The sequence below is a fragment of the Xiphophorus couchianus genome, chromosome 17, assembly GCF_001444195.1.
Source record: "Xiphophorus couchianus chromosome 17, X_couchianus-1.0, whole genome shotgun sequence".
Lineage (NCBI taxonomy): Eukaryota > Metazoa > Chordata > Actinopteri > Cyprinodontiformes > Poeciliidae > Xiphophorus > Xiphophorus couchianus.
The window spans coordinates 3,605,224-3,625,088 of record NC_040244.1 but is presented as its reverse complement, the minus strand read 5'-3'; the positions used below and the strand labels follow the sequence as shown (position 1 = coordinate 3,625,088).

General features: G+C 39.3%; 1 protein-coding gene across 1 annotated transcript in view; it reads right to left on the bottom strand.

The window, feature by feature from the left end:
- The window catches only part of tmtc2a (transmembrane O-mannosyltransferase targeting cadherins 2a), a 53,344-nt gene extending 34,985 nt beyond the window's left edge, over positions 1-18,359 (bottom strand). Inside the window, exon 1 of the mRNA XM_028043825.1 lies at positions 17,947-18,359. Coding sequence (XP_027899626.1) covers positions 17,947-18,029 — 83 coding nt within the window. The 5' untranslated portion in view covers positions 18,030-18,359. The remainder of the gene's footprint in view (positions 1-17,946) is intronic.
- Between the last annotated feature and the right edge of the window lie 1,506 nt (positions 18,360-19,865).

The window sequence follows — 19,865 nt, the reverse complement described above, 5'->3', positions numbered from 1 at the left end:
GCTGAGGTACCAGTTCTCACCCAAGAGTATCTCCCATCCATCACAGTTTAGTGGTGAACAATTATGCATGAAGCCATTACCCAGCTGGGTCAAACTGATTCATTCCCTGGCTGATTATCAGCGGTGATGTTCCTGCCAGAGTGCAGCCGCGGCGCAATGACAGCCAACATAGAGATGTGAGATGTTCAGTGGATGACACCAGAACCAGAAGTGTTATGATTTCTAGTTCTCACCATTCTCTCGTTCACAACGAAGCTTTCTTGCCAACTCAAAGCCCGTTTCTTTGCCCTGTGAAGCAATTGTAACCCAGGCACAATAAACTTTCAGGAAAAAAAAAACAACATATTTTCTTTCGAATCAGCTCTTTTGTATCTGTTTGGTTTGTATATTGGCAGCAGGAAGTGATCATTAAGGGCGTGTTCAAACATCACACATTACCAACACACACCCCTGACAGAAACAATACCCCAACCAGAAGTGGCACCGCTACTTTCCCACACTTGGTCCCACGCAAAGGCGGCGCGGGATGTAGAGGGAGAAGGAAAATGCTTAAATGTCTCGAACGCATTCACAAAACTGTCTCGCTGCCAGCTGCCTGCTTGTGAAAGATTTACACAGAGCTTTGTCTACCCTCTCCTTTCTTGTGGTGTGTAGGATGAAGTTGAGCATTAGCTTGGCAGATTTTATGCCTTGCTCAGACAGAATAACTCTTTCCATCGTATGAAATGTGTGCATGAGGATAAACTGCTGTTGGACAGATTTTCTACATTGCTGGGGACTTATGATATGATAAGATGGGGAAAAAGCTAGAAAGATTTTGTTATACTTTTATATATGATCTAGTATTGTAGCATCTGAATGAGACATGGGGCAAAAATGATTTCATATTTACTGCTGTAAACCATGGTTACCCTTTTATAGTTTTCTTTAGCAAAATTTCAAAGATTTATGTGTTTTCTTGATTAAAAGTTGCTCATTGTGCAGCTTCAGTAGGTCCCACTCGTTGAACAAAAACAAAAGAGGCGAAGATGGAATGAAAGGCTGAAGGACATGTTTTCTAAAACTTAAAACAAATGCAGCTAATACAGAACTCTTGCATAGTTTCAGGCTGTCTGAAAATTCCCAAATTTTCCAGACTTGTAAGAGTCTGGAATCCTAAACTAGAAATATGGGGATCTTTTTTGTATTTCTAGATTTTAACAATGTAAGTTGTATGTTTCTTTTAAATGACACTTGCAATGCATTGCTAAAATGTTCCCACCTTTTCACATTTTGATCATTAAGCCCAAAAAAAATTATTAGTTTTTAATGGTAAATAATCACAAAGTAGCTTACAATTGTAATTCTAATCAACAATTTAGAATAATTACAGACATTATCCTCTTCACTCCAGTATATAATTGCTGCAATCAAACTAACAGACTTTGTAATAGTTACTCCTCATCACTGAAGACCAGCTGCTCCAGCTTCATCACCATCAGGCCCATCAGGTCAGCTCACAGCTGATGGAGATAAAGCCTCCTCCACGTCCCTGATTTGTCTGAGTCGGAGTCTTTGGGCGCGCACATTTCATTCTGGGGGCTCTCACCTTCAAAGAAGGAGAAACAGTCTGAGCTAAATGTCAGGAAGTCCTGTGCGTCTCTTTTGTTAGGTGGCAGACCTGCTTTTTCATGAAGCCATTTCCTGATTGACAAAAGAAGTAAACAGCTAACGGCTAAGAGTGCGAGTCCTCCAGCATGGTTTGAGACGTATGAATACAACGTTCCTGACCTCTGCCACATTTCTCTGTGTTGATCTGGTGAATTTCAAACATGGAGCAATCATGGGAGCAGCTATTTTACACTAGAATGAAGAAAAAGCCCTCAGTAGTACAGCCATACAAAACGACGGATCATAAAAGAGCAGCAGAGCGAATTTGATTAACAAAATTACTAGACCAGAGCCTGGCGTTCAAACAAACAGGTACCGAGACTTACACAGAGGAGAAAGCAATGATATGTGGCCCATAAAAGAGCACGGGATAAAAAAAACAAATAATAATTGGATCAGAATCTAAAAATTAATAATGCGAATAAGGGAAATAAATAACCTTGACTCTGACTTTGTAGTCCCAGTCAACTAATCAGAGTAATACTCTTGTATTATCACCCTGAATAAATTCTCCTGCTTCAGTACTGAAAAATAAGCTTTCATAGTGGATTTTTCATATCATTCACCACAGCATCAAAGGGTATCGAACCACTGCTGTCACCCAGAAGAGCTAGAAGTATGAATGTGCAAAATAGTAAACAATATTCTATTTATTACCAATAATTGCACAGGAGAAAAGGATGAATCAGTTAGAACTTTACTATGCATATTGAGTCACTCTGAGTAAAGCCTGAATAGGTTTCCAGTCCAAACAAGATAAATGTGACTTTATTAATAATTTAGAAATGGCATAATTCTGCAACAAGCTCCATTTGTGATGGTAATTTTTACATTTAGTGATGGTTAAATAAAATATCCTAACTCCATTAATTAATTTGTGTGAGAGCAGATTCTGGTACCATGGCAACAGACGGGTTACTACGGGGTTTTATTAAAAGGCTTTCAGGTTAAGTCCCTCTTGATGCATGCTTTCTACCAAGCAACCATATGTATATCAGGAAGGATTTATATTTCCTGTTACCCTTTGTCAACTCAACTCAATATCTTGATCATTTCCTTTGAAGACGCTGCATTTTAGTGGCAGTGCATACTAAATTAACGAGAATCCGACCATCACTTCTACTTATCAGCGGAATAATTGCCATTTGTGCAACTGATTGATTGCTTCCACTTAATTGAGCACACAAATTTTAAGGCATTCTGACAACAATGCCATCCAAGTTAAAACAGGAAGCTTGACCCACCACAGCATTTCCTGAGTGATGTTGTCAATAAAAGGCGTTGATGAATCTCCAGCCTTATAAATCAATTACTAATAAAGCAAATGGTTGCTGAACCTCAGGCGGTGGACTAAAAGGACTTGGTGTGCATTTTAAGAGAATGAAATGTCCTGATAATTTATTGTTTATACAATCACTTAAGGCAAGCTGAGAATATTGCTCACCTTCTATAAAGAAGTTGAATATAACAAAGGTAAAGTAAGTAAGCACAGTCACATTTAAAAGTTGAGAACCGATACATTTTACGGTTAAATTAAAAATTCATGTTAACAATTCGACAAGAAGCAGTTTCTTTTGTTTTTTCTTACACAATTTTTGTCTTTCCCAGCGTTATCAGTGAACTGAGACAGACTTCTACACCCTCCATCCACCCACTCCTTCAGCATGTTGCGCCAAAGACAAATGAGAGACCAATCAGTTCTCAATTTTCCATCCAGCGCGGGCTTGACAGTTAATTACGGTGTCTGACTGTAGATGTGTAATTATGGTGGCCTCCCCGAGTCGCCTGCAGACACAGTGATAAATGGGACGCATGATTAAAAATTGACAGGGACAAAATTAATGAATTGTGGCTGTGTATAGAGAATATATTTAAAATGGCAGCCAGGTTCTGATAAAAACGTGTTGCTTCTGATGGAATTCATTCAGTGTTGCATCATTGAATTTATGGCTTGTTTTCACCGTAATACGCAAAAATAATCTACATTGTGACCATTTTTTTAAATGTCAAACTTTGATGTTATTTAACCAAAGGTATTTCTAAAAAAAGAAGAAAAAAAAGAAAGTAGATGTAAAAATTATACATACAGATTTGAGGATGTTGGTATATATTTAAAAATGCCTAAATATATCACGTAACACACAGAAATGAAGCTTGGATAATTTGAATATTCATGCAGTAGCAATGAAAAGCATTGCATTTCTCAGTGGCATTGCTATTTCACCACAATCCAACCTGTCACGTCCTCAAGCTCCAGGTAAAATCCCGCCCCTCTTCCCTCCTTTAATTAATTCCACCTTCTGCTTCCACTGGCCTACTTCCAAAAAGCTGTGGGTGCTGGCACAGTGACCTATAAAGAAGGGCTCCCCCAGATCCCCAAACTCATCACGGTGAACCCACCACTACCCTCCGTCCTCACACGCGAGAATCAAAGTAGGAGCCCTAAACGCTGCAGACACATTTCCAGCTCACATTTTCTCAGCGTAGCAGTTTAATTTGTTGCACATCATATTTTTACATTTGAAAATACGGAACACCTTTTCACACCTATGCATCAACCAAAGAGTCTCTAGAGTGTCACGTACCTCCTTTGCTAAAGATAGTCAAAAGCATGGCAGATCATGACAACATCCAGCTGAGATCTTTTTTCTTTGCCGAAGGAAAAAGAAAATCTTTTTCATAAGGAATGTGACATACTGAACTGCAGTGTTCCCTTCACAATTCTTGCTTTGGCTGCAGTTAGCTACAGTAGTCATAAATCATGCTGTCTGTAGTTTGGTAGAGGCAAACCCAATGTCGATTCAGGAGTCTGTTTTCTGCTGAAGAAAGAATCTTGAAACTTTTGTACTGTCCAAACAAACCAAGAACTGCATCTCTTGTTCTACCTGAAACAACTCGGACTGTGCTGCTAAATTTAAAAAATGAAGCTATTTTGGGAATGTAGAGAATCTAAATCTGCACCCTGAATGTCACAGTCTTGGGTGTCGATGCTTTTCTGCGTTTTGTCAGCTTTCAGCGGTCGGATTCATATGCGACATTTGTAATGCCTGAGAAAGCCACGCTAACGTCCTAAAAGGAACTGTATCCAATCCAGAATGGGCCCTCTTTTCTTTGCCGTGACCAGTTGTCACATTCCAGCATTAGCCGCAAAGAAGCGGCAGCTAAAGAGGGCTGCCATGGAGGGTAACTCAAACCAAATCTGTCTTCTTTTCAAACCCCAGCGCCAATTATCTGGGATCTTTTCAGATTTTGATCTGTGATCTGTTGAACACGGCTTGTTACAACACAACCATTTGCTTTCATGAAACTTTAACATTGAGACTAATGGAATCTGCCCAACCCCTGTCCAATTGACCCTTAACATTTAGACAGAAAGAGAACGGTGACCACCGTTTGGAAGTGTATCAACATCCTTCAGTTCTAGAACAATCTAAAGAGCAAACTTTATTATGAACCTGACTACAGACTTAATTTATTATAAGCTATAAACTGCTAACAACCAGTAGAATAAAAATAGAAAGCTATTCAGTGGAATAGTGATTAAACTATCAGCAGGAATTCGAAAATACAGAGACTAGTTCAAGTGCATCAGGGGACGTCAGTATAAAACCGTAAAATGGCCCATAAAGTACTATAAATCCCCCTCTTTGCGATGGACTGGGAGAATACACAGACATGATGTAATGGAGCAACATCTTGACATCTGTATGGAGAATTGAGTTCCACATCCTTTTTTTTTATTGTTTTGTTTGCCAGTGAATTGGTGATAGGAGCACAGTTTTCAACAGAATCTGAAGTCTGATGTCTGGTTTTAGTTTAAGTTAAAACTCCATGACTTAGCGGACTGTTGGAGATGTTGCATGCAAATGCTGTTTTCAAATGACTTTGGTGGAAAAGCAAATAAGAGAACAAAAATGTGTGTCTCTTTGTTAAGATATCAATTAATTGCGATTAATCTTTTTTTTTTTTTGTGAAGCTTAGTTGAATGTCAATAGCCAGTCCAAAGCTCAATGAATGTAAGACTATGAACAAATCACTTGCATATAACTTGTTTTATGGGATCATAAACTCTGCTCTCTACCAGAAAATCTTGAAGGAGCATGTTTAGAGTGGCTGACATCATTGGATGTAATTCAGGTAATAATCATTTAACCATTTGGAAGCAGACTGCATACAGGGCATTGAATTTTCACCCTGTAAATTTTACACTCTTCACCCCAACACACAAGGGATGCTTGTAACTTGAGGTGTTTCACAAAGTACTGAGATATTTTAAATGTGTGACAGCAGCTGATACTTAAACTTTGTTTCATTTCTGCTTGTCTGTGCCCACACAAAAAATTTATTTTTTTTGTTTTTATTCAAATTAAGAAACAATGCAATGGCAGCTTGAAACTGGTCAACTTGTATCTTTCCACGTTGCTGTTTCTTTAAACATGCAAAAGGTAGAAATACTCTCCAAGCCCAATAGGACCATCTCAGATGGTATGTCGAGGCTTTGGAAAATCTGTTGTTTGTTACAAAAGCAAGAAAGATCGATTTATTATTTTAGAAAACATTGCAAAACAACGGATGTGACTGACAAATTATGTTAACCAAGGGACTCAACTTGAAACCACTGATGTTAAAGTGTTTGGATCTAACTGACACTCATTTACCGACTGTCACCAACTCCAAATGAATTTCTAGAAGCATCTGCATGATCTTGCACACCAGCAAACCTGCTGGAGAGATCACTTCAACATTTTGATCTCATCTCAGACAAATATGAGAGAGAGAAAGAGAGACGTCTGATTTTCCATCTTTTCTGTCTGTAATGCAGATGCGGTTTGTTTTTTGTACTAATGATGCTAAATTGGCATCGGCAGCCACCTCAGTAATGGATTGATGGGCTTTGGTCTCGCAGTAATGAGCCAGCCTTGGGGGGGAAACGTCTGCAAATCACTATAGTTTGATGAAATGCACACAGTGTTGTGGATCAGCCGGTTCGGTCACACTCTGCGGTGACCTCTAAATTAGCTAATCTATACAGCAGAGATGGGAATCTACAGCAGCGTAGCTTCTTCCTATTTTCCTTCAGCTCACAGGAGAGAATGATTGAGTGACTTCAACAGTAAGTGCCTTTTTTTTACCACAGGGCGCCAATAGTAGTGCTGGGAGAAAGTGAACGAACAAACTGATCTTACACTGCAAAAAGACAAGTTTTTACCAAGGATTTTTGGTCTAGTTTCTAGAGCACTTAAAATAAGACAAAACTGACCTACAAGTAACTTTTCAGCAATATAAAGAGACTTGTTTTAAGTAAATAATTCCTTATCATTGATGAAAATATATTTGTTCCATTGGCAGATTAATTCACTTGTAACAAGACATTTTCCCCATGTTATAAGTTACCTGCCAATGGAACAAATACTTTTTCACCAATAGTAAAACATTATTTACTTAAAACAAGCCTCTATATCAATCAATCAATCAATCAATCAATCAAATTTTATTTGTATAGCACATTTCAGCAGCAAGACATTTCAAAGTGCTTTACATCATTACAAACACAGAAACACAATGCAATATAGAATCAATAATCAAAACAAAGCATTAAGTCAAGTTCCATCCATAAATTTGTAATTGATTACATTTCAAATACAATTTTGTCACGGAATTTAAGACTGTTAGAGTCTAGAATTGACAGGGTTTTCTGTGCGCGCAGTGACCCTCAGTCACTCGCCATTTTTCCAGTCCCCAATCCTATGTAATGTTTAGTTACCCATGATCTTATTGCATCTTTTGACCCTGCATGTAATGCATTTTTTATCCCGTTCCCCATCTTTATGATTTTGTCACGGAATTTAAGCGCCTGTTCTCGCAGGACTCCGTCGTCCTTTTTTGCAACGGGTATTCGTCGGGCCCCGTCTCCCTGAACAGGAAGGCACCAGGCTCTGTCCACCTAACCACGGAATTTTGCGCGAGGACTCCGCCGTCCTCCACGGATTTCGTGCAATATTTTTACCTGTTAGAGTCTAGAATTGACAGGGTTTTCTGTGCGCGCAGTGACCCTCAGTCACTCGCCATTTTTAAATTTGTAATTGATTACATTTCAAATACAATTCTAAACAGGTGGGTTTTTAGTTGAGATTTAAAAAGTTACTAAGTTACTCTTACTAAAAAGTTACATTTAAGTTGTTTTATTTCAAGTGTATTAAGATATTTGCACTAGAATCCAGAGCAAAATTACTTGGTAAAATTTTGTTTTTGCCGTGTAGCAAATCAGAACACATGACCAAGCCATGCCTTTCATGTAGTTCCATAGATAAAACATGTTTTTGTTTTTTTTTTACATTTTGTCCAGCAACAACCACAACCTTTAATGCAAAAGTGGAAATGTTATGTGGGGTAATTAATTTCTCCTGCACAACAGTCTCCAACCCTAATTGGAATCAAATTCAAAGCTCCCAATAGATGATAGAAATGTTTTGAGATATATACAACCTCTGACCTTTTTAAATCCTGCAAGCAAGTGGGTATTTGACAAAGACAACTAAACTCTGACTGTAGAGCGCCAGAGCAATCACTTCCCTGCCACTTCATCTAAGGACCCAATATTACACCTGTACCTTTGAGGTAAAAAAAAAGAAGAAAAAAGCAGGGCTGTCATTTGATCTCCCCAGAGACTTAAATCCCTCCAGCCTCACACCATATCTTTTCTTCTCCACCTCCAGCGTTTTTATGAGGTGTGAATCACAAACTGGTTTCCCCAAACCACACGCACTAGGCACTCTCCAGCTGGCTCAGTTTTGACCCAGAATTCTTTATGCATATTAGAATATTTTACAAGCCGGAGTTGGCCACGTATGAAGACTAAAAGAGCTTCAGAGGAACTCAGGTAGGGTTTGCAGCCAAAGTTGCCAACCTAATGAATCTCTGTAGGTTTTTGTGAGCCTCTTGGCACTTAAAAATTAGAATCCCACGCTGAGAGGAACGAGAGTTTCAGTGCATCTTGAAAGGCATTAAGATTTGAACTCAGAAAATGATAGGTGTGTTTGAAAATATTTTTCTGTGCTCTCATGAGCAAAATGCTCACATCACTTGTTAAATGTGTGAGGCATTGCGGGGAAAAGTTCCCTCTTCGGCTAATAATAACGGCTCAAAATATTTGTCTCAAACTTTATGTGCGGGCCATGTTTGTGCCAACACCCAAAGCAGCCAAAGCATGTAGCTGTAAGTCTTATTTTTCAAATCTTCTAATAGGGTATAATGATAAGCCTTATTTTCAAGACGGTGATGAATGCAGTGGTTAGCACTGATACCTCCAAGTAAGGCAGATTTAAATCTTGGCCGAGGCCTTTGTAAGTGGAGTGTGTGCGTGTCGTTCTTCACATCTCTGTGCTTTACTGCTGTAGTATGAAGTATGGTTTCAACAATTTTCCTGTTGGGGATCAGTCGAAGGTCCAAGACGAAACATCGATATTTGGTCCAAAAACACATTCTCATGATACCTTAAACTCCACCAGTCTCTCCTCGTGCCAGATTTGTGTGAAATAGCCCTTCAGAGAAATCGGAATAGCGTCAACGTTTAATGAAAACTACATGATGTAATCTGAGCATTTCTCCAAAAATATGCAGAGTTGAAGTATTGTATTTGTTTTCTGTATCAGTTGAGGAAAAAATTGTAATAGAATGGTCTCAAATTCTTTCTGCACCTCAAAAAGTGTATGTTGCCCTCCATGTTCAGTACATACAATGTGTTGATGCACTTCATAAAAGGTTTTTACACCCCATGAGCTTTTTAGCGTTTTGTCAAATCATGACCAAACACCTCAGTATATTTTGTACAGATTAAATAGTATAAGTGGAAGGAAAATTATTGTGCATTATGTTGACATATTTTACAAAAAAATCTAAAAAGTGTGGAGTGCATTTGTTTTCAGACACTTTTTCTCTGATACACCTGATTAAAATGCAGTGAAAAAAGTTCAGAGGTCACCTTTCTACTAAATAGTTTATCTGTGTAATTTGTTTCAATATTAGTACAACTGTTCTTTAAGGGCCTCAATTGTTCAATAGAGAGCGTTTAAGAATGAACACAATCATCTTCACAAATATGCACTACTTTTTGTCAGTTAATCATATGAAATTTCATTAAAATACATAGAATTTTGTGGGTGCAATGTGCCAAATGTGAAAAAATGCAGTACTCTCAATCATTTCATCTTTCTGCAAACGCTTCACTCTTATGACTGATTTAAAGACACTCCAGTATGACTCCCGTTAAACGTTCTCATGCAGTAATCGCACCGCCCTACTAAAACGTTCCACCAAATCCCCCCCCCAAAATAACAATCCCGCACAACTCATTTATCAGGTCGACCGCAATATTGAAGGCCGAGAATGATCCATCCACCTGATGGTTTAAACTGCCAACCACTGACAGCCTCACCAGGGGGAAAAGGCTGTCGGCGGTCAGCACATATGAAAAAAAACACTTCCACATCCAAGAACCGATCGCGTTCACATTCTCACAGTCTGGCTGCTGATTGTCAGAACTCACTTCTCGCACTCACAACTGATGCTGTGCGGTGAAACATGAATGCTTTGTCAAGTGTGACATGCTTGAGTTTATGTTGTGGCAGCTGTTCTCGGCTAAAGAGGAGGGGGGAAAAAAAACACTGCAGTAACTGAAAAGTGATACTCTACGGTTATTGATTACAAAAGATCAAAAAGGGGTAACTTCTCACGACTTGTCTGATCCTCAGCTTGGGTTTGGTTTTCTATTACGCCACAACTGCTATAAGCTGCCTCAGGTCCACCCATGCAGTTTATAAAGAGAAAGTGAATGCCAGATGCTAAGTGTAATCCAATGCCACAAAAAGCATCTTTGCTTGCAATGCTACTTTTAGTGCACTGTGGTGGAAACTGTACTTTAATCCCCTTTACACAATTAAAGCTCTCAGAAACAGAAGAGCATGACAAACAAGTTGGCCAGATTTGAAATTTAGTCCGACTGAAATGACAGCACTTTATCTGGAGTTTGGAAAGTTTCATCCACCCGAAAAAACGACGTGATATATGTAAGCCCGTGGAATGTGCATGTCGCAGACAGCTGGAAAATTGTGTAAGTACTGCCGTCTGTGGATACCAATGTTTAGGAATACACATATGGTTTGTATACAACGGGGGTCATGAGACTGAGGTTTGGTGGCTGTGTTTTGGCAGCTGAGCAGGGCGACTGCGGCCGGCAGAGCACTAGGGCCAGCCAGGGGTGAGCAACACCCTTAACTAGCTTCATGTGTCACCAAGATTCAAGAGGACAAGGAGTGGCAACCTAAAAAAAAAAAAAAAAAAACAATCTTTCTGTCTAAGTAGGAGAACACTTTGACCAATATCAACGGATTAAAAACTAGTGGAAACAGCAACTATTTATTTTTTAAGATCCTGTTACATCTTATAAAACAATTTATTTGAAAAAGATCATGTCTGAAAGTCCTGGAGATGCTCCAAATTTAGACACTCAAGTTGTCAAAAAGTCAAGACGCCACATTCCATGTTACTTCTTCGTAAAAGATACAATGGAAAATCTACTGCTTTTTATGATCGCTTTACCCAGTGATCAGCCATCATAAAACGTCATAATTCTAGCTTTTTCTGGTCAGTAAATGCACCACACCTGATTGCTACCGAGTTGACATTTTTTGTGTGGAACTTATTGATAGAACAAATTTTCAATATCATTGAGGTTTTTAAAAAGGAAAGACTTGGATATAGGAAGCTAATCTATATATATATATATATATATATATATTTTTTTTAAAAATCTTTTTCAGTAGTTCATTTACATTACTTTAGTGGAGGCGGGTCATTTCACCTCTTCACCCCTTTATTCTTTTAGTTGTAGACCATTTTTTTACATTTAAAAAATGTTCAACTATCACAGGATGTTAATTTGTACTTGCCTCAGTGATATTTTGTCAAACTGGTGAAGGGGCAAAAGTGACAGTTGACGATCGGCAGGTACCAGGAAGGTAGTTTACAGCAAAGATAAGCTGTTTTAGTCTTTGAAGTTTAAGAAACCATCCTGGATTTGAACATGTTGGTAGCAGTTTGGAAATCTATCTTTTTGTTGCAAGGTGGCCAAAAATCAACAAGTTGAATTTATTAAAAGGCCACACAAATTTTTAGCTTTCATGTTTTTTATACCAACATTTTTTTTTTTAGACAAGTTGTATCAAAGCAGTGATTTTTCCAAATTTATCCAAAACTTTATCAGGTCTCTTGTACTTTTTCATACAATCTACTTCCTTTTTGGGCGCACTTGTTTTTCATTACTTGGTCAAGGAAAACTTTTTGCGTTTACCCTCAGCAACAAGAATAAGGCGTAGCAAAGGACATCAAATTGATAATCCCAACTTTTTGGATTTAAAAAAAGCAACAACAAAAAAACCATTGTTGATTGGAAAAATATTTGAAAGGTCTTAAAATGGACACACAGATTCCTGTTAAAAGTTAGTGAAGCTGATTGTAAATGTGAAATTCTAAAGACAATATAAAATGTCAACTCCAAATTATTATTTTATTTTTTTAAATATTTAGTAACAGTAAAGCGACTGCTTTTTTACAATCTCACAGCAAAAAGGTAGAAAGAAATATTCGGCTGAATCAGCAATCATCAACCCATCTTCATGTAATCTATCTTAAATCTCTCAACACATTTTAAAACTGTTTTTTTTTTTTTTTTTTTAAATAAAGGATCTCCAACTGCAGGAAAGAAAAATGTCTTCAATGTTCTAAAGTTACATATTGAAGGCATACATTGCAAAGGGAACTTTAAATTATGACAATGTTCCAAAAACATTGAGTAAAATAACCTCCTTGAACATGCCTCATTACTTCCTATTTAACACGAACAAGTCTCGCAAGACGTATTTTTGCCAAAGGACATTTTGCCTGCTTTTATAATATAAAGCCCCGGCAGCAGATAAAGATGTGTTTGCTCTTGTTCTCGACGACACTGTTATTCTTTCCTAACATACTGAGCTGAGACGCTATGTAAAGGAATTCTAATACTCCCAATAGATGTACGCTGGTCTTAAACCCTCCTTTTTAAAGGATGAAAGCAAGTCCCAAAGCCACATTATCAGAGGAATTGAACACAAAGCTTGTGTTGGTTGAATCTGCTTGTAATCAAGGCGAGATTCTTTGTTCCCGCATTTCTATTGTTTCAGTGATGGTCTAAGCCCTCCACCCCAAATCTAAAGAGACTTCTATTACAAACACAAGACAGCAATAGCAAAATTTTTTATAGCCATGAATTAAAACCACATGTCTATGTTTAAATACAGTGAAACAGTACAAAAGATGGCGACACTCTACCAGAAAGCCTTTTACTACTCCCGAAAGACGGTTTTTTATGAGGTCTTCCTCTTTCTTTTTGTGGACACACAATCCTTTATGTATGTAAATCTGCTTAAGACTCTCGCTCCAAAACCATTCTTAAATTGTAATTCATAAATAGTTTTCTCATCACCATCCCGTACAGTTCACTTAAGTTCTCTCATCGGGCGATATTAAAGAGGTAAGGGAGAAAAGTCCTCTTGACATGCTGTCTCACCTTAGTTTTACAGCTCACATAATTCTGTCAAAGCAATTGTGCTCACCCTGTTTATTAACTTACTTTATCTCTCAATATTTATCTGCTTCTAACAAATAGCTTACTTAAATAGCCTCAGCGCAACTGGGACACAACTGCTGGTTTAGGTAATTGTTCCACTGGAGGCAATGAGATTCCAGGCAGCATTTATAGGTAAGGCTGAAGCTGATCACAGTGAGTGGCTGCCTATTATGGACCGGGGTGCGTTTCTAAGGTGACATCTGAGCATTTGTTAGAGTATCAGCATAATAGCATTGAGTGTTTTAATAATATTAATCAGCTGTATCTTATTGTAAAACTCTGGAGCAATTAACAGCCATTTTGTATATGTCATTCCATTTATTTATTTGTCAGCAATCTGAAAGAAATGTTATCTCAATGGCACTTTGCAAGACAAACTATCAACTTGCATGGATATATGTCCACTTCAGTCTAGTAAATATAGACCAATATAGAATAAACCTTAAAAAAGCCATAAGGGACATTGAGAAAAGATGTGGCAATGGATGTACTCTGTACTCAATGATAAATCACTCAATGAGCTTTGCGTAGTACCACTGTACTTATTTGAACTTTGACCACAAACATTTCTATGTTTACTGGTTTTGCAGCCAGTAAACATAGGTTATTCATCAAGTGCTCCCAACCAGGCCAAAAACAGATGGCCAATGTTGAAATGAAAAGCTTTCACTACCTATTGTCTAAAAGTTGCATCATCCCTTCATCCCTCCATCCGTAGATTAATCAGTAATTTCTATTTGGACCCCTAGTCTCATCAATCTACTTGCTTTGGTTTCATTTTCAAACCTGACCAGTGTGGACGTTTGAGCCCTGAGTTCATAATGAACTTTTGAAAAATATATTTGAAGTCATTAAAAAGGATTGAGAACTCTGAAATTTTTCTTTTTAGAAAACTATGGAATTTTGTCAGAAAAAGTGTTTTGGAATCCTGTGACCCATAATTTATAACCAATAGCAATGAGGCGTAATAAGTAGGCTTGATGGCATGCAACCCATAAAAGAAACATTCCTTTTAGAGACTTATTAGAGACTTGACTTGGGCTTGGAACAACAATAAACTTGTGAACATCTCATTACTGAGCATATAACCATATATTCAGTATAGATTTATCTGAGAGGTGAAATGAAGGTTGCACTAAGGACAAAAGAGGGAGGCAAGAGAAGCAGGCTTTTCTTGGATATTCGTCTGTGTTTTTTGGTAGAACACACAGCAATGATGTTGAAATTTGTAAATCTTCCAGAGGTCTTAGCAATGTGTGCACAATTAAGACATATAAACACAATCCATTAGTGTGCCAAGTGAATGAACTATGGTTTGAATAGCAATGAAAGGTCTCTTTTTTTGATTACATCTTGATTGACCTCAAACGCCACATTGGAGAAAGAGCAGATGGCTGGAACCCACAATCTGTGTTATCCTCTATCTTCATTTGGGCCCTTGTATAAAGTCGCTCATCTCTAAGTACTGTGTCGTTTGTGTGTGGCATATTTAATTTAATCAACCTTCTTTGATCTAACAGTTAAAACAGTTTTGCTCCTCTGAGACTGAGATTTAAGATACGTTTATTGAGCCCCCTGGGGAGCCATAATGCATGTCTGTGGCAGGCAGCGACTGTGGACTCCGATGTTACCGAGGTCACAGATGTTTCTGGAGACACAGCTTTGAATGCGAAGAGCCATTTACAGGATCCATTTCATTTTACAGCACTATCTTCTCTTTCTTTCTTTATTTCTCTTGTTCTTCCTTTTCCTTTATGTTGAGTCCTGTTAGTAATGCTTTGGTTTTCTAAGCAGAGCCATATTAGTCGAAATATGTATTTCATAAAAGCAGTAGTGTTGTGTGTCTTAAATAGCACTGATATTCTGTACATTATGAAGATTTTAACATCACAGATCAAATATTTTAAATAAACCACAAGTCAACAATGAGCAAAACACAGCTGCCTATTGCTTGGGCTGAACTCAAGAAAAGCTTATCAGTAAACCAGCAGACCATGTCTTCATTTCTTCCCACAGATCAAAAACAGCCTGGCTCAAGTCCTCCCTTAGCTTCAGTAAAACTTAGTCATTTCACACGCAAAGGCTTTTCATTGGGATTATGGCTGGCCAAGGCTGCTTTTGGCCAAGCCCACCGCAATGCCAAGGAAAAACACTTGACATGATTGAATAAGCAGAAACCAGCCAGAACATTCCCGCACCTCCAACCGCCTGGATAAAGACTTATCTGCTTTACCATCTTGTCCAGAGGGATGTGCCTTGTAAAAAGGATTTGACTATATCAGTTAAAGTGCGGATAAGATCATATGAGCTTCCTGCAAGGGACTGATGTGGGGGAAAAAAAGAAAGATATCTACAATCGAGTAAGTCCGTTTGGACGGCTCTTGAACAGGATGATTAGTTGGACTCTCTTCCATTTCAATCTGTCTCTTGCCTTAACCTTTTGCTCATAACTCTCCTAAGATTCCCGAGAGAAAATACGGGGAGCATAGAAGTCTTGACCCCATGAGAGGACAACACTTGATAAACGACCGCAGAAGGTCAGACCTCTGATTGGTATTCAGCCTCCTCCGTCTGAGAGTGCTGAACCAAAACACCCATGTCTGTCCCCTAGAGTGCAAATTACAATGCTGACTTTGATAGATACTCAGTGTTAGCGGATTCTGAACTTTCCCTGAGAGGGTATAACGAGAGCGTAGTCTAAAGTGGGCGGAGGGACGCCCCAGGTAATATGTCACCAACTGCGTCTCTGACAGACTTAGAGTTGGGTGGATGATGCTGATGGATGAATAACCTTTGGGCGTTTTTACTGGAATTAATGATGAGGTGTGAAGTAACTAAAGACAGTGTACGGAATCATCGACTACACCATCATCCCTCTTTCTTCCTCCTTGCACTCCACAAACTTACAGTGGGGTCACAGACAGTTTTCAGCAGCAGAGTGTGGAGCAGTTTGACCTTTAAAGGGTGTCTCAAGATGCTGGCCAGAGAGCTCCCTGTGACTGAAGAGCACAAGAATAGGGGCATCATTTTCACTGCTCATACAACAAGAGACATTATGTATCGCATACTTTGGATATTAGTAATTTCACATTTTATAATAGAGGGAAAATTATGATCAGAAGAGTAATCTGCCTTCCAGGTCAGCAAGAAAAATACCTTCCCAAATGGTTCTTTGAAAGGGATATTGTGAAAGACTGATAGCTTCCCAACCACAGGACATCACTGAAGAAGACTGACAACACTAATCATTATTTTTTTATTAGTTTTTCATCAGAATACCATAAAAGCATAAATATTATTTTTATTGGAGCAAATTTGGTTAATTACTTGATTTCTAAAGGGCATCTCAAGACCCCAGACTTGATGACTCCTTACCACTCCAACTTCGGTAATCTGTGCTACAAAGCTTTGCATGCCTTATCCATGATGTCTTCTATAACTATTTTCAGATATTTCTTATGTTTTACTTCAAAGACTTTGTGTAATCATATACATAAGACAATACTGCAGTTATGCATAACATCGTGAGCTGAATGCGCACCCTAACTGATATTTAGCCATGCAGCATGCTTATAACATATCAAATTGGACGATGAAATATTCACTTTCTACTTAACTCTTAGTTCCGGAGAGATCATTGAAACCAATGCTATTGGCCCCAACTTTAATACAGCCCACAAACTAACAGGTGCCATGGCAGAGACTATCAGTGTTGGTCAATTTACCGCTCAGTATTGTTAGGCCTAACATCCGTATATCCAGGTGATATGACATGTTTATGATAAAGTTGTCATTTGAATAAGAGAACACCCATTAACAGAAGAGATCAGCAATGAATTACACTGACTGCTTAAATTTTAGGGCAGTAAGCAAAACCTCTTTAACCTTGACATATTTTCAGTCATTCCTTAACATTTGAGCTGTCAAAATCTGCTTTGCTTTGGAGAAAAAAAAAATAACTTTCTCAGTAAGGCTCTTAAACTGAATGATTAATATAGCAGAGGGCCCTGCTCATCATGTTAGCAACTTTTCATTCTGATTGGACCTCCACAAAAAAAAGGAAAAGAAAATGTGGACATCTTTCTTGCAGCTGTGTGCAAAAGTCCCTACTCTGATTTAAATGAGCTTTATTCCCCAGAGTGCAGGGCATTGTTGAAGCAGGCATGTTTGAGCAGCTTCAACACAAAGAGCATCACTGATTGTGCAGTAGGCTGCATGCAGATCACAACTTTTTGCAGCAAAAATGTTAATGTGGGCTTCCAAAGCTATAATGTGTTAAAACGTATTTATTAAAAAAAAACATAGCTAATTTCTTGCCGCACTTACACTTCAATTTTACCTTCAAACAAAGAAAAATCATATATTATTGTATTATCTTAAAATGCAATACAACACATTCCAGTTAGGTTTTCCCCCCTCTTTTCGTAATCCAGAGATTAATCAACCATTCTCTCTAAAGTCAATAACAACAACAACAAAAAAGCAATGATTTATACGTGTTCACAGAAAGACATGTGAGCAGCAAAGGTGAGGGCAAACCAGTCATCCCCTCCAAACGCAAAGCGGCTGACAGGAAGAAGAAAAAAAAAAAGGATCGGGCGATGATGCTGCTGCGCTCCGTGGGCGAACCCTACCTGTCATCGTAGCAGAAATCTGCGTCCAGCGTGTTCAGATAGAGACCCACAGCCACGGCGGTGCACACCAGCTCCGTGATCATCTCTCAAAGCCCAAAAACGGAATAGAAACAGTCAGAAAATAGAATCGGCTCTCTCTCCTTCTCTCTCACTTCTCTGTTATTGTGCTCTGAGCTGAGCCGCTCGGCAGCACGGATCTCCGGGCATGATTCCCCGGTGTCAAGCAAAGTGTGTCAAAGTTTGGCATTTCCCCTCTAACCCATCGCGGTAGGGAGAGCAGGGGTCAGGGCTCTGCTATCCCCGGACCGGGAGCGGAGCTGTGCGCATTTCGTTGCTGCCGTGTCGTCAATGAGCGCATCTCTCTCCCTCTCTCGCTGCTCTGGCGCTGGAGCAGAGGCTGGAGAAGGAAGACGCATGTGGTTTTTCAGCTAAGACTGAGCATGCGCACTGAGATTGTTCTTGGAAGTACCGTTTTACGGTACGACACCGTAGACAAAAGCAGGAGGAGGCTGTGGGGCAAATGTGAAGAGAGGAGGGGAAGGGGAACAGGTTTAAAATGATATCTATCTATATTTATTATTTAAAGTGTTGAATTATTTCCAACTTCAACAATATACAGCTGAGCTTTTAATGTTAGAACATTCATGCCACATGAATAAGTAATCTGTGATTCATTGTGAACATATTTGAAAATAAGCTATCTCATACAGTTTCATTACAAAAGCATCCATTGAAGCATTTCACAATGTTACTACAACCTCCAACTCCAATGTATTTTATATTAATTTTACGTGGCAGACCGCTATGGACGGAACCCCATAGGTCACACTTTGTAGAACTAGACCTCCAAGTACCTGTCTCATCTACCTGTCTGCGTTCGTTTGCATTTTGATTATTTTCTTGTTTATTTAGACCCAGATTTAGGAATGCCATATTCTTATTATTGTTCCAAATGTCTTATTATTGTTCCAAATGTCTTGCTTTGGAATATTGGTTGTATTCTTTAGATCAGTGATATTTTCTGCCCTTCTTTGAGTCTCTGTTAATGGTCCATCTTAGCGTTAGTGGTTCATTTTCTACCTCAGTCTACCTGTTTGCCTTCTCTCAATTTAGCAACCAATCACCTGCATCCTGTCAGCAATCCTCAGTATTTAAGGTCCTAAAGTTATGTCCTTGTTGTGTTCAATTCCTATGATAAATAGCAATGATTTCCCCAATTTATGCATATTCAGTTGTGACTTTTAGAAAAGGTGAATTCACAAGATAACAAACCCAACAGAATTATTCCTGGTGAATTGTGTATATATAGACTTCCATGAATCCCTATAGTTACTTTACATCCATCCATCCATCCATCTTCTTCCGCTTATCCGAGGTCGGGTCGCGGGGGTAGCAGCTTCAGAAGGGAGGCCCAGACTTCCCTCTCCCCAGCCACTTCTTCCAGCTCCTCCGGGGGAATCCCGAGGCGTTCCCAGGCCAGCCGAGAGACATAGTCCCTCCAGCGTGTCCTGGGTCTTCCCCGGGGCCTCCTCCCGGTGGGACGTGCCCGGAACACCTCACCAGGGAGGCGTCCAGGAGGCATCCTGACCAGATGCCCAAGCCACCTCAACTGGCTCCTCTCGATGTGAAGGAGCAGCGGCTCTACTCTGAGTCCCTCCCAGATGACTGAGCTTCTCACCCTATCTCTAAGGGAGAGCCCAGCCACCCTACGGAGAAAACCCATTTCGGCCGCTTGTATCCGCGATCTCGTTCTTTCGGTCATGACCCAAAGCTCATGACCATAGATGAGGGTGGGAACGTAGATCGACCGGTAAATCGAGAGCCTCGCTTTTTGGCTCAGCTCTCTCTTCACCACGACGGACCGGTACAGTGCCCGCTTGACAGCAGACGCTGCGCCAATCCGCCTGTCGATCTCCCGC